General features: G+C 29.5%; 1 protein-coding gene across 1 annotated transcript; it reads right to left on the reverse strand.

The window, feature by feature from the left end:
- Nucleotides 1–376: 376 nt before the first annotated feature.
- Nucleotides 377–3,769, reverse strand: LOC107443621 (putative leucine-rich repeat-containing protein DDB_G0290503). Its single transcript, XM_016057550.4, has one exon. It carries the CDS (start codon nt 3,510–3,512, stop codon nt 924–926), a length of 2,589 nt encoding a protein of 862 aa, XP_015913036.2. The 5' UTR covers nt 3,513–3,769; the 3' UTR covers nt 377–923.
- Between the last annotated feature and the right edge of the window lie 12,816 nt (nt 3,770–16,585).

Here is a 16,585-nt window from a genome sequence, read left to right on the forward strand (position 1 = left end):
AATATTTATAAAGATTTTTCATTTCTTAGAAACTTTAATTAAAAATCGAAAGAGTTAAAAATAATTATAAATTTGAGATTTGAATAAATTTTAAATTCGAATCAATCAATTAAGTTAAATTTTGGTAATGTGTTTAATTCACATCATAAAAACTTAAATATATTTGCTCTGAAATATGAAAACAGGGATATTTAAGAGTCAACTTTTCGATGTTAGTTTGTTGTAATTCACTAGAATAAAAACTGGTTAACTTTCATAAAAGCAAGTTAGTGAATTTTTAATTTAGTAAAAGGTTGAAAGGTAAAACAACAAAAAAGAAATGTTTGTAAAAATTTTAAAATACCCGATAATGTATTTAAATAACCAACAACAAAAATAAAACTATAAATTTATTGAAATTTTTTTATAATCTTTAGAAAATTTTATTTTTACATGCAGCTGTCAAACACAAACAGCAAATTATATAAATTGAGAATATTGTGATAATAAATCGTGAATCAAACTATGTACACATAAAAATATTTTTTACAAATAATATGCATAACTGCAATTCAAATTGAAAATAACAATCCCTCATATGGCACACAATTGTGGTCCTAAAAATGCATAAGGTAAATAAAATACAATACTTAAACATTCTAGTACATCTAAGGTGCAATAGCAAAAAAATATTTCATAATATTTAGAACAAGCATAAAATATGTAAAGAGTACTATAAAGAAAATGAATATTTGTTTTAGAGATATATTGCAAATTATGCCTACTAAAAATTATGTTTCATTAACTTTTACTACAAAATGTGAACATTTAAAATATTTAACATTTTGTTCTTTAAACTTTAATAGAAATGGATAATAAAATGTCAGAAAATCCCTTAAGTTTTGGTTTTAAAGATATGTAATATAAAATGTATTTATCAAAATTTATGCCTCACTAACTTTTGCCATAAGCTCATCACATATACCGCTCAGCTTATAATTTTCAATTCGAGCTTGACTTAAATCGTTTTCCAAAGATGACACTTTAAGTTCAGATTTCTTTAACTGAGCATTAAGGACTGCAAGTTGAGCATCACCGCCTTTTTTAGCAGAAGCAACTTCAGCATTAGCTTTATCAACCATTTCACCCATTTTCACTTTTAACGTTGCATTTAGCTGTTCCTCTTCTTCAAGTCTTTTAGTCAGATTTTCAATATGCGTTTTTAATTGATCTTCGTTGTCTTTGTATGTTTTTAACATGTCTTTACACTGGACGTAGCGCTTGTGAAAATCAGAAAAAGTGTGCTCCACACTTTGAAAATCTTCTGTAGTGGTTTTAAGATTAGTGGTAAGCTCTTGATTTTCTGATTCGAGATATTTATTTCTCGATGATAATTCACCAATTTTGACATTCTGTTCCGAGGCTATGGATTCTAAATCAGACATAGTGTCAAGGAGAATCTTACACAACTTGGTAATTTGATTCAATTTGTTAACATTCTCGCTTCCTTGTTTTAAAGCTTCTTCCTCGAGTTCTTTTTGTTTCTTTAAATATGCTTCTTGCATGGTGAGTTCATAAATTTTCAAGGCCTGTTGAAATTCTTCGTCTGTATGAAGCTTTTGCTCATTTTCTGAAGTTTTTACATTTTCAAAATTACATTTAATGGGTGAATCGAATGACAACAAATTACCACTCAGTGACTCTCGAGTGAGGTGTTTCTTTACAATCTGCTGATTTCCATCTAAAATTTCTTTCTCTACAAATATGTTGTCTTTATCATCACTAACTTTTTCAGAATTTTTTTCTGAACTACCCTTTACAGGTGAATCAGATTCCAACTTGCTATCAAGCGTGTCTTGGTCGGCAGGGACACCAGTCGCAGGTTTGTTTACTTCATGCTGATCATTTTCAACTTCATTTGAACTGCAAATTTCTTCTTTTACAGGCATCTTATTTGTCTCACTTTCATTTTCAGTATTACCATCAGGATTATTCCTTCTTGGTGAATCAAAAGACACCAAATTGATACCAAGTGGTTCTTGAGCACGTTTGTTCACAAACTGCTGCATATTTTCAACCTTACTAATTCCTTCTTTTAAGGAGTCTTTGGTCAAATCTCCAAATTTTTCAGAACATGTATCTGAAGAATTCTTCATAGGTGAATCTTCTAATTTGATACCAAGGGATTCAGAGCCAAAATTAAGAGAAGACTGTTTGTTTATCAAAGACTGATCATTTTCAACAATATCTTCTTTAGAATCCGTATTGGAATTAATTTTAATGGGCGAATCAAAGGATACTAAATTTATACCAAGAGATTCACGAGCATGTTTGCTCATTAAGTGATTATTTGCGGCAATATTCGCATCACAAATTTCCTCCTTTACAGTTACTTTACCAAAATAAGCATTATCTTTTTCTTTCATGTCCACAGATTCAACATCAGTAGGTTGTATAACTCTTTTATACAATGGATCAAAAGTCATATAAAGTGAGTCTCTGGGCATACTTATATCAGAAGTTTTAATATCTTCTAAGACTTGGAATGAGGACGGATCTTTAAAGAACTGGACAGCATCTTGAAACTCTTCTCCCTCAAGATTGTCATCAGGTTCAACTGGGAACGAATTATCAAGAGAGGTATTAAAATCATTAGGCACATTGCTGGATTCAGGCACTGGTAAAGGACATTTAAAAACATCATCAAGAGAAGTTTTAGTAAAAATAGAATTATTTATATCAGATGCATTTGTATCTAAACTTTCAACATTAGTATTCATAGATACATTAACTGGATTGGAACAATTAAATGATTCATCAGGCAGCACTATATTTTCCATGTTAGGAACATAATTTAGATCAGGCAGATGAAGTTGCGGCACATTTTTATCAGGTGACGCTGAAATATTAAGAGTTTTAGTATTCGATCCATTTGAATTAACATCCACTTTAGATAGATTGGTAAGCTGTAAATTATCATTTAATGGCACTTCAGTTGGCATTGGTAGGTTACATGAGGTTTCAGTAGGTGCCAGATCATTAGGTAAGGCACTTAATTCTGCAGATTGAGCATTTCCTGCAGAGTTCAATGTAAGACGTTCAAACATAAGAGTAATATTAGTAGATGTATTTAAACTCGCATCTTTAGAGTCGTTTAAACTATCACTAGTTGTACGAATTGAAGTGCCAGGAGTAGTAGAAACTTGTTTTTCTTCGCACACGCCATTAGCAAACTCGTTGTCCACTGACTCACAGAAACTCTTAACTAATTCCGGCGTAATTTTTTCCAAATTTTCACAATGAAATCCACTATCAACCAAAGCATTTTTTTGCGAAGTCGAGAGACCAACGGGTAACAAAGTATCAGCAGGAGAACATGGGGATTCGGGTCCAGGACATTTTTTATCTGATTCAAAATTAAAACTGTTATTAACCATATTAAATGAGGGACAAATGTTTAACGACGAAGGGTTTTTATTTTCATCAAGCTCGTGTGAAGCAGTGCCGGGATTTAATTCCTTATTTTCAGCCATCTGTATTGTTGCTTGAAAAGCAAATTCTATTAAAGAATTAAGAATAAAATCACTAGAAATTTAATAATTTCAAAACACCTATTTAATAGAACAAAATCATACCGCGCTTTAAATGTCACAACAATTTCTGAAGAGTGGAGTTGTTTATAGGTTATTTCAAAATGTAAATTTTTGGAGCGTAATATCGTAAATTGAAAAAGATTTGCACAAATTTATTCAGTTTACGTTTTTATTGTTTGAACATTCTGTAGTTCAACAGCTATAAAAGATAGTATTTGTTTTTCAGATTTTTTCAGTGCAATATTATAATTCCTTAAGAATAGCTGCAAATTTTTTGCTGTCTCTTATTCTAATATTTATATTATTCCTTTTCTTTTTAAATAAAATTTTGAAATTATTTTTATTTAATGCGAAAACTAATTGCAATATTTGTAATTTTTGCTGCCGCGCCCTCTTATGGTTAAATTACAAATTAGGCCTGCATCAGAAAAATGTTCCAGTGAGAAATATATGGACATTTTAGAATCTATGGACATCCATTCAAATCAAAACAAACAATCTTATTTATATTTCAATAAATTTGACAGTTTCAAGTTAAATTGTTGTGGTAAGGAAATTACAAATGCAAGTATTTCTATTTTTAGAAATTTTCTCTAATAATTAATTGCTAAAATGTTAAATTCTTTATTGCTTATGCATTTAGCTTTTAGTATTCAAGACTAATTTTGAAATGCACCGTATCTTGCAAATAACCAGCTACTGTTACGTTCAACATATATTATTTTTGTTTATTATAAAAAAAGTTTGTATAAAAGTGGGTGGTAAGAACGAGAAATTAAATAATAGAAAACCATTCAACGTTTTTTCTACCATTAACGATACAATTCCAGTTGATCTGTATTTTTGATACTAGCAAATTAGATTTATCTAATAGTTTTCTGTATTTGAGGGAACTGTTACCATGCTATTTTTATTTTCAGTATATCCATTAATACTATTTTTATCTTTTTTAATAACAAAAACCTGTCTAGAGGGAATCTTTCCTTACCGATATCTGTTTGTGCCAACTGAAATTAGAAATATTCTATTTATTGCAAGTATAACTACTAGGCTGTGGAGCATTTAAAAACAATATCGTTTAGGAGGATATGATATAGAAATATCTCCTGATTTGTATTTGCATGTAAAAAGATTTTTTGAAACTATAACAAAGCATTAATTTAACGTGTTAATCAATGTAACAAAGCAGTCTTCTGAAGTCAATACTACTAACCTGAAAAAGTCTTTTCAAATTTACGCAATTTTTGGAGTTAAGAACCCATTTTTTCTGTAAATAAAAAATAACGATGAGATGAAAAATAACCAATCATCACATTGTCTGAATTTTGACTTAAATAAAAATTGTCCTCACTGAATTACGTTTGCTATGAGATTTGAAAGTGAAAAGGCTGATTCTAGTTTATATAATGATATCCGGTCGCATGCAAATGGAGAGTAATGATAAAATCCAGACCATGACCAATAGTCTAATGCAGCTCTATAGTGCATTTACGGAAATGATAGACCAAATATTACCATAGTGGTTACCAGAATTTTGTCTGGGTTAGTCACTTTTGAGGATTTTCTTTGAATATTTTATTTTAAAGACTTACGATAATAAAGAACAAGAGACGACTTATTCTGTTTGTTATGAAAACATGCTCGATGCAGAATAAAGTGAAATTATTTAATAAATAATTTTTTCATAAACTTATTAGGATTAAATATTGAATTTATAAAATGATTTTATTTGAATCGGTTATAAATTTTTATTAATTATGACTGATTGATTAACTTTATATTAATCTATATTGTAAAAGGAAATAAATAAAATGGTAATGAAAAATGCAGTCATGAAATTTAACATTATTGATTTGTTGACAGAACTTTATATTAATAATGAAATAAAAGTATTGTTGTTATAAATTTTTTATATAAATAACAACCGATTTTTGTGTAAAATTAACCAAAAATGAGCAAATTTTATTTCGTAGTTCTGTTCATGGTTTTTAAAATAGTTTGTCAAATCTGGAGCAGTTGGCATTTTTGGGGGATATTTCTGTTTCAGGATTTGATCTTTAGAATCAAGTGCGATCACCAAGGCACCAAATAGATTTTAAATTAGCTATTTTTTTTTTTATATATAAAAAACACAGAGGTATCCCAGAGAATGACTTTGAGTTATACTCTTCGAGTTCATTCTTTCTGTGATCCATTTTTATCAAAATTGTCAATCTTTTCGTGGTTAAACTTCATTATTTTTCTTCTTGCTCTATATTTATATTTATTGATGACATTAAAAACATTAGCTGTATGCACAGCAGTTGCACGGGCTGTATGTTCAGCTACATCCAACATTGTGAGATCAGGAATTAATTCCAATTAAATTTTATAGCTGTCTAAAATTATTTATTTCTCCGCTTTCTATAAGTCGCTATAAAAGCGCGAACGTAAAAATCATGAGTGCTGAGAAGAAAGAAATTCGTCTTGTTAAAAAAATAATTGAACTATACGTATATATGGATAATTTTTTAAAGAGTTAAAAAGTTGACAAACTAACCTCAATTCCCCTTACATCTACAGGAATCTATAAATCCTTTTTGTCATGGTGTCTAAAATATTCTATTCTGTATTTAAAATTTTTTATTCATTTATTTTTTAAAAATTTAGTTGTATATAGCAGAATAAGTCTCTATGATTATGATGTTATGAAAGTAGTGGACTGATATATTCTGAAGAATATGTTATGTGTATGAGAGACAATAATTTTGTTAAAATTCTGTTATATAAGATAACATTTAAAGTTCTAACTATTTTAACTTTCAGTGCAATAATAAATATGTATTTTTCGTGTCAGGGTCTTTTTTTCGTATTTTTACTTTATGTAGTATTATGTTCAAGAGCAAGGTTGAAAATATAATAAATGTCCAAAAAATATATAAATAATTAAAAATAATTTTTTTTTTTAATTATTTAAATTGGATTTTTTTTTCTGTTTGCCAATCAAATTAGTGTAAAATGTATTAAAAATGTTTAGGAAATTATTGCTAAGTAAAATTTGTAATAATCCTTTGAATGTAATAAAAATAAATGCTATGTAAATTTTGTCACCATTTTAAAGAACGTAATTTTATCTGGCAAAATAAAAAAATTGTATGAAATAGGAAACATCATAGTTCCTAAGCAATCAAATTTTAAAAATACAACTTTTTTGAAATTTGATTTCTCAGGAATTATTTGACCAATTTTGCTAAAATTTTGTATTTTGTCATGAAAATTACACTCTTTAAAAAAATTGTATGCTTGACAATTCAAATTTTTGACTTTTATTAAATGAAATAATAAATAATTATAATTATTTTGCATAGAATTATCTTTGGATAAACAAATTGTATAATTGTGTGCAAAAAGTAAAATTAACATTAAGAGATCCCAACTTTTGACCACTTTCTTGACCATAATTTTGGGACCATATTTACCAAATTGCAGCTACCCCTATATTCAGGAAACCAAATCTGTCAGCAAAAAAAAAAAAGTATGTTTATTCAGAGAAAAAATGTTCTCTTGTCTGATTTCATAACTTGTAATATAGTCTGCATTAACTAATTAGCATTTTTTGAGGTCACCTCTTAGAACCATTAAGATTAAGCCCTATTAAATTAAAAACCGATCATTAAATCAAAAATTATTTGGTGATTCATTTTTTTGAACATTGTAAAGGAAGTTTTTCAGAGGCTTGCTCGAAAGAAGCATTGCCTTTAGCAAAATTGGTGAGAACCAAGGGTCGATTCAAGTGAAAATGGGGGTCCCTTCACAAAATTCTAAGAATTAGCCAATTAACAAAATTCAAATTTGTAAAAATATCATTTTTATAAAATTCCAATCTGTAAAAATGGCCCCTTTACAAAGTTTTACTTTATAAAAATGACTGTACAGATTTTTTTCCTTGTGGAATTTAAGGATAAAATAATTGGAAAACTTTGTGATTTTGCAATGATACCATCGCAAATCTAATGTGAAATTCAAGTGTCATTATAGCATATTTAAAAGCTTGGAATTTAATAAGAACCTAGTGGAAAAGATTTATTTTATTTTATGACTGCCGTTGAACAGTCGACCCAATTTTTGGGTTTACGACTTCTAATGTTCAACGCCGTAGCCTTGTAATTTTGAACCAATCTAGAAGACAAGGACACTCCTGGATCGGTACCCCCAGAGGTATTGATTTGTTATGGGAACATGGAGGACTTTGAGACTCGACAGATTTAACGTGCATCAGTCACCATTTACTACACGGGGAGTCTTTGACCGGCGGGAACCGAACCCACGAACTCTTGGACATGGGCCCGGCACCCCACTGACCAGGCTATCCCGGCCTTGTAGCGACAATTTAATTTTACATAGATAAACTAGCAGCGTTACATTACAGACTCAAAGGATGGACATCGACAATAACAGTACAATATAAAATAGCTAGTCACGTCACAGGTATTTTTTATTTTATTTATTTATTTATTATTTTTTTTAAAATTTATTTATTTATTTATTTTTTTTTTACATTTAACATAAATGGCCATCACGGGTAGCTGAAAAGCTCCGAACTCACTGTCTGTCCCCGGGGACTGGGAGCAGGGACAGTGGTGTGGCGTGCGTGGTGATCAGTCACGTTGGCTGCTATTGTGAGCCAGTCCGTGGTTGATTGTGTGATACGTATGTTTTGTTTATGTTGTGTTGTGGGTTTTACCTATTTTTATTATGAGTAGTAGTAGTTGATGCAGTGTTTTGGTGGATCATCATGATATAAATAAGTGTATTATTGTGTGGAGATCGAGCTTGTAGGTTTTATTTATTTATTTATTATTATTATTATTATTAGCCTCACGGACAACAGCTTGTGTTGACTGACTGCCTGCCAAGTGTTTACTGGTCAGGGATGGGGCCAGAGTGTGTTTTTATGCTGCAGCAATGGTTTGCTTGGAGTCCTGACACCTCGTGATTGTATTTGCTGCCAGTATTTTTACAAAGTTATTATTAGGTTTATGACATATTGTCTGTGATGTTCCTGGTTATGGCTAGAATATTTATTAGTTTTTGCATAATATGCTTGTTTTTGAAACTGTCTGCAAATATCGTTCTGCCTTGTTCATTGGGTTTTTTGAGGTGGTATGATTCAGTTAGTGGGCAGTCATGTAGGTAGTGACTTGGGGTACCTGTGTCATCGCATGGGCATGTGTCTGTGTTTATTCGCTGCATCCTGTGTAAGAATGAGGGGAAGAAGCCATGTCCTGTAAGGAATNAAAAAATTTTTTTTTTTTTTTTTTTATTCTTTAAATTAGATTTTTTTTTCCTATTTGCCAATCAAATTAGTGTTAAATGCACTGAAAATGTTATTAAAATTTTTGCTATGTAAAATTTGTAATAATGCTTTGAATGTAATAAAAATAAATGCTATGTAAATTTTGTCACCATTTTAAGGAATGTAATTTTATCTGGCAAAATAAAAAATTTGTATGAAATAGGACACATCATAGTTCCTAAGCAATCGAATTTTAAAAATACAACTTTTTGGAAATTCGATTTCTCAGGAATTATTTGACCAATTTTGCTCAAATTTTGTATTTTGTCATTAAAATTACATTCTTTAAAAAAATTGTATGCTTGACAATCAAATTTTTGACTTTTATTAAATAAAATAATAAATAATTATAATTATTTTGCATAGAATTATCTTTGGATAAACAAAATGTATAATTGTGAGCAAAAAGACAGTAAGAGGTCCCAACAGTAAGAGCAGGGGTCTGTCTAGGTTTTTCTGAGAGGTACCTATTTTGTGAAAATTTAGAAATAATTTGTGAAAAATTAAAAATTATATTAAAAAATAAACACAAAAATAAGGTAAAAATATGGATTCATTGTTTCTTGAAGGATACAAAAATAAAATTTTAAGAAAAAGTATTTTGGGAAACTACCGTTTTTCCTAAAATTGAATTTGTGAAACTACCGTTTTTCCTAAAGTTGAATTTGTGAAGGTACCGCTAAATGGTATTAAATTCGGCCTAGACAGACCCCTGAAGAGTCTCAACTTTTGACCACCTTCATGATCATATTACCAAATTGCAGCTACCCCTATATTCAGGAAACCAAATCTGTCAACAACAACAAAATAGATATGTTTATTCAGAGAAAAAATTTTCTTGTGTCTGATTTCATAACTTGTAATATAGTCTGCAATAACTAATGAGCTTTTTTTGAGGTCACCTCTTAGAACCATTAAGATTAAGCCCTAGTAAGTGAAAATCCAATCATTAAATCAAAAATTATTTGGTGATTAATTTTTTTGAACATTGTTCTGGAAATTGTAGTGGAAGTTTTTCAGAGGCTTGCTCGAAAGAAGCGCTGTCTTTAACAAAAATGATAAGAATCGAGGGTCGATCCTAGTGAAAATGGGGGCCCCTTCACCAAATTCTAAAAAATAGCCAATTAACAAAATTGGAATTTGTAAAAATATCTTTTTTATAAAATTCCAATCTGTAAAAATGGCCCCTTTACAAAGTTTTACTTTATGAAAACGACCATACAGATTTTTTTCCATGTTGAATTTAAGGATAAAATAATTGGAAAACTTTGTGATTTTACAATGATATCATCGCGAATCTAATGTGAAATTCAAGTGTCATTATAGCATATATAAAAACTTGGAATTTAAAAAGAACCTAGTGGAAAAAGATTGAAAAAATTATAAATGCAGCCAAAAGTTTTTATCCTATGACATGGAGATGCTATCAAATCATTACGATTCGAATGCCTCAAAGAGCCTAATAACTCTATATGCCTAATGACTCTATATGCCTAATGACTCTAATTTGAATGTCCTGATAACATCCTATTAATAGTGTCAGAATTTGAAAAATCATGTGAAAAGGATATTTTCGGTAAAAAACTATCGACAAACTATGTGAAATTATGATGGAATCGTGACAAATTGAACATGTTTGAAATTTGAACGCTGTAATGACATGGTATAAAAAATTTTTAATTTGAAAAGCGACAATGTTAAAATGGCTTAAAAATGATAAATAACTTCTGAAAAAACTATCATCAAATAACGGGAAATTATGATGGAATACATCAATTTTAATCAAATACTAATATACCTTTTGATTTTATCCGACCAGTGAATTTTGGGTTAGTCACACTATACAGACACGTGCCTGAGGTAGCCCCATCACAATAATTTTTTAGTTGGTTTGATTTTTACTACTGATAAAATTTGTGTTTGTGCTAATGATTATGGTGAATTAGTTTATTCCTTTCATAACAATAATTGAAAAGATGTTCACAATTATGATAAATTTTTCCAGGATCGATTTTACATCACTTGTTGTTGGAGTGTATTATTCTGTTGGAACGTGCAGGCTTTTTCATTGATGTTGTTGGAACTGATGGGGCATCTTGGAATAGAAATATGTGGAAAAAATTCGGCATTACCTTGGAGTCTGTTAGCTGCCAACACATGTGTGATGAACTTAGGAGGCTTTGGTTTCTGTCAGATTTTCCCCATCTAATCAAATGTCTTTAGGAATATAATAGTTGCTTTAAAGAACTTAAAGGTAAATTACGTACATGCAATTTTTTGAACCCTCGTTTTATAAGTTGATACCATAAGCCTAGTTGAACCTCTTTAACTTGAATTTTTTATAACATGAATTATTTGTAATTCCTGGTGAAATTGCATAACAAATTATATTATGTATAATTAATGCAAAATGTATACATATGTACTGTATAATTTTTATTAAAACTAAACATAATCAGAACATAAGCAAATGTTCTGTGCTCTTTTGAGCTCATGTTTACAGTGTGTAACTGTATATAATTTAAAAATTTGTCAGTTTGAAAATGTTTATATATTTTTAACCTGCTGATATAATAAGAAACACTAGGGAAGGTAGTATTAATTTATATGTTTATAAAGCTGAAAACATTTTCTAATTATCATATCAAATGACAATTTAGACACCAGATGGTTCTCTATTAAGCTATCATTCTGGGTTGCTGTTATTGAATGTGACAACTCTAAATTCTATAGTTTGAAAGTTGGTCCGAAATTGACACCAGAGCATGTGAGGCCAAAGTTTTACCAAAAAATGAATGTGGCTTTAGCTTTTCAGGTAACTTAAGATCTCTTTAAGTTTTCTCATCGTTAGAGATAACTTTATTTTAAAAAAATATTTCATTTAATTTTTTAGTGCTACTGTTGCTGCCGGAATGGAATTATATAAAGATCACTCAGAAAACTTTAGCTGACAGTGATGGAACAATTACTTTTATTAAGCGTGTAGATAAGCTAATTGACATCATGAACTCAAGGATCTCTACAACAGCCTTAAGACCAAATAGTTCTGACTATAAAGTAAGAAATTTCATACTATTTTATTCACTGGTGTCTGTTATTATGTTTCATATCGAATGAATTATGAATATTTGGATTTTAATTCTTAGAAGCATCAATTTTTTTAATAGCACATTCAAGATTTTTTGAGCTACCTAAATGAGTGGGAGACATTTGCTCATAATTATCATTTGCAGAATAATTATCATTTTATTTGTCAGTCTACTTATTGTGGGTTGAAAGTTACTTTAAACAGTGTTGATTGTGCTCTGGAAAAAATCCGGATTTTTCGCTAACTTGGGATCCGGAAGTTTCCGTAGATAGAAGGTTCAGACGTTTCAAAAAATCATTGATCACAAAAATTTCCGGAAATCAAATTTTCAAAGGTGGAACCAGTTTATTTTATTTGTTTGTAAGGGAGAGCCCGAGAGATACTTTATAAGCTTATATTCAAGATTAATATTCATTTTTTTTGCCAGTAAATAGTTATTATAATCATAAACTCAAGAAAGAAAGACATATTTGTAAATTTCAATTACTGCTCCAGGTCTTTCATAGGTATGTGTAAAATTTTAAATATATTTTAAGTAAACTAAGAAATGTTGGGAAAAAGGAAAAAACCTTGTTTAAAATTTTTTCTAATTATTCGATTTAAACTTTTTTTTACTCAAGAAATTTTCCGGAATTTCGACTTGGGCTCACAGTCACCATTTAAAAGCTACTTTGGAAATATTTGAATTTTTAACTAGACAGTGTAAGTCAGCTACTTAATAACTGCTCGGTTAAATCAAGATTCGTTAGAGGTAATAAAAGAATTAATTTTATTATAACTTATGTTTGAATTGTTACATTAAAATTAAAAGTGTTTATTACGTTTTAGAAATTTTTTTGGCATCATGTGAAATGCTTGTGAATCTAACAATCATCCCAACCCCAACACTTCCTTTCAGGTGTTTCGCTTAGTGGGTATATAATCCCTAATAAAGCCTCCAAAAAATTCGAATGTGTCTGGAACTGAGTTGTTAGAGACTCTGGTTGATTTGCAGTAGACACTCTAGCGACAATAAGAATATATTTTGGGAAGAGAAACTGAATGCAGTAATAGATAAGTGTCTTGATATTAATGAATTTTGTTTAAATTTGCAAGAAGAATGTGACCACATACATGCACCTTAAATTCAAATGATGTTGTTGTAGGTTACCTTGCAGGTTACATTGCTAGGCATGCATCCAAATTCACAAATTGTTCACTTTGCCAAGCAATGTTAACCGACAATATTGAAACAGGTTATACTAAACTGATTAACATTAAAGATTATGGTGGTCTTGCAACACCTTCTAAAAGTGTTTTTGTGTTTGCTCAAACCCTTGAATCTCAAGGGATGAAGGTTTTGAAATCAAATGGTGTTAATGTTAACACATTTAATTCCATTTGTGACAAAATTGAAGATTTACCACAATTGCCTTTCTGAGGATGTGATGAACATAAACACAGTTTTACATCTGTCATAAATTTTTTTTCTCACTGCAAGAATGCATTTTATTTGTGATAATAAGATTGAGTCATTCAATTCCAATAAAACAAAACAATATAGAAAATTTATCTAAACTTTAAGACATTGCATGTAAATTTTTACTTTTAATACTACATGAATATTTATAGCTTAATTTTGATTTGTAAATTTATCACACAAACTTTTTGAAGGTTAATAAAAGTTTCTCTAACAGGGTTGCCACAGGCGACTAAAATGCAACTATTTTTGGTATGAGGCGACTATGGCAACTTTTTTTGCCTGAAAAGGCTAAAAAAGCAACTATTTTCAGGGCAGAGGAGACTGTTGGGAGACTTTTCTGTACTCCTAACAATGTTTTTTCAGAATAAATTAGGTTCAAAATCTGCAGCCTACTATGGCTTTTGAAGACACTGAACTTTTTTTCTTAAAAAATAAAAAATTTTGAATTGCAAATTTTGTGTCTTCATTTTTTAATTCATCTAATCTTCAGATTCCTTTGTAAGTCTATTTCGTTTCTCAGCCCCCTTTTAAATGGTTATTGCTTCGAAATTCCGCATGATTTAATTTTTTTTAATACGATATTACGATGAGAGAATTTCGAATTTGAGTAATCACTTTTCACAATATATGTGTGTGTATATTTATATACGAGGGTTGTAAATTAAATAGTGGCAATTTAGCTTTGAAACTCACAGAAGGGCGGGCATGCGCAAATAGGATATGGCATCGGTTAAGTGGCGCTCTTGTCGATGTGTAGAGTGCATAAAACAGTCGATCTGCTTAGAAGGGTAGTTTTTATGTGGCGTTAAAGTGAGGAGTTTCGTTTCCATCGCTCTAAAGCATGTTTTCAAAAGGCTTAATGACGAAAAAAGACCAGATGCTTGAACCCATCGTGCTCCTGTCCTATACGGTAAAACATTTGCACCACAGGCTTCCACTAATCCTCGATAGCATTCTGTTGCATTTTTGCCACGGGCAAGCTCGATTTTAAGCCACAACCGCTGATAACCTTTTGAAAACATTCTTTAGAGCGATGGAAACGAAACTCGTCACTTTAACGCCACACAACAACTACCCTTCTAAGCAGATCGACTGTTTCATGCACTCTACACATCGACAAGAGCGCCATCTCACTGCTGCCATATCCTATTTGCGCATGTCCGTCACTTTAACGCCAACTCGTCACTCAACGAAACTCGTCACTTTAACGCCACACAACAGCTACCCTTCTAAGCAGATCGACTGCTTCATGCACTCTACACATCGACAAGAGCGCCATCTCACTGCTGCCATATCCTATTTGCGCATGCCCGCCCTTCTGTGAGTTTCAAAGTTAAGTTGCCACTATTTAATTTACAACCCTCGTATATTTCCTAGATAAATTATTGATAAAAGGGAAAATTGTTCTAGAATATTAATGTTTATATAAAAAGGATCATATTTGCCACCAACAGTCATATTTTTTATGAATTTTTGTTCTTATTTAGGCAACTATTTTTATAGTTTTCGGCTACTATTTTCATGCTTTTAGCTACTAAAAGTTAACTATTTTGCCCATTTTTTTCTGTGGCAACTCTGTAAGAATTTTCAAGATTTAAATATGATTTCATCTGAGCAACAATTTTTCGATTTGTCTCGTTTTCTCTTATTTCTATTTACTTAGCAAATAGTCAAAATATTTCTCTTATAAATAGAATATTTATTTTGTTTATAGTCTATAGCACACTGCTTTATAATTATGTTTAAAGATTTTTATTTAGATAACTTTAGTAATAGCTTCCATTATTTCTTATTAATTTTGCTTTAGTTTTTTTTTATTAGTTATTTTAAAATAATTAATATTTTACTACCTTAGTTTTTCTTCCTTTCTAAATTTTTCATATTAATTTTTTTTGTTGCTAACTCATTTTAATTTTTTCCTATATTTCTATTGAGCAAAATTTGAGGCTTGATTGGTGGGAGTGGAATCTCTTTCTTATTCTTCTATATTCAAAACAATAATCTGTGTTTAAACAAAACGCTTTATAAAATCGAAGTGAAAGTAGCATTATCAGTAGTAAAGTTGCCAGTTTTCAAAATAAAATACTTATTAAATTAAAATGTATAGAATTTTTTTTTTTTGTTGATAGTTTCGTTTTTCCCTCCTCAGTTTCATTTTTTGAGAAAGTAGTTTGTTTACAAATTGAAACTCTCTTAACTTGTTAACAAAAGTTCCAATTTGAATTCTGTTTATTGTGTATTCAGAAAAAAGTGAATTTTTTAAATATTACAAAATCCGAAATTTAAAATTTTTTTATATTTTGAGTGTCTCTTAAAAGTGAATGAATTTTATTAAATATTTTAACAAAATATATAAAATGAGAATGAAGTGAATAGTAGGAATTGAAAAAAGTGTGTAATATTAAAAATATAATTTTAGATGACACGTGTGTCCACGAAATGTTCTTTATTTAATTTAAAACAATGGTAAATCAATCAGAAAATTTCATTTCGTTTTTTTGCTCATATCTGTTTGATTAATGAATTAATATTTGAAAAATTGTATAAACATCATCCACTACAAGTTAAAAAAAATCTTTGAACTATTGAACTAGAATTTGAATAGTTATTTGAACTAGAGTGGTTGAATAAAAAGTATTTTATAAATAGTGGAAAATTTGGATAAGATATAGAGAGAGTGTGAATGAATAGTATAGATTGAATGAGTTATTCAAATATAATTATAATACATACTTATAGTGATAATAAGATATTAATTTTTTAATTCCTTTATTTTTCTTTAGGAGATAATATCGAATATTTACGATCAAATTGATAAATAATTTTTTCCATTCTATTGTTAATTGCAATATAATGGCAGGAAAAAAAATTCAAAACAAAAAACACATATTGTTCCAAAATTATAAATACTATTTAAAAAAAAAAAAAACTAAATTTAATTAAAAAATTTTTTTATTTATAATTTTGNGTATAAAAAAAGTACCGTTGTGAGTTTGTAAATTCGAATCAATATAGTTGTGTACAATGTATCAATTCTCAAAAATCATAGAAATGATGAAAAATCATAGAATCAAAAATCGTGTCACTTTTATGAAATTTTTCTTGAAAAAGTCATATCACCCTGTCTT

The sequence above is a fragment of the Parasteatoda tepidariorum genome, chromosome 8, assembly GCF_043381705.1.
Source record: "Parasteatoda tepidariorum isolate YZ-2023 chromosome 8, CAS_Ptep_4.0, whole genome shotgun sequence".
NCBI lineage: Eukaryota > Metazoa > Arthropoda > Arachnida > Araneae > Theridiidae > Parasteatoda > Parasteatoda tepidariorum.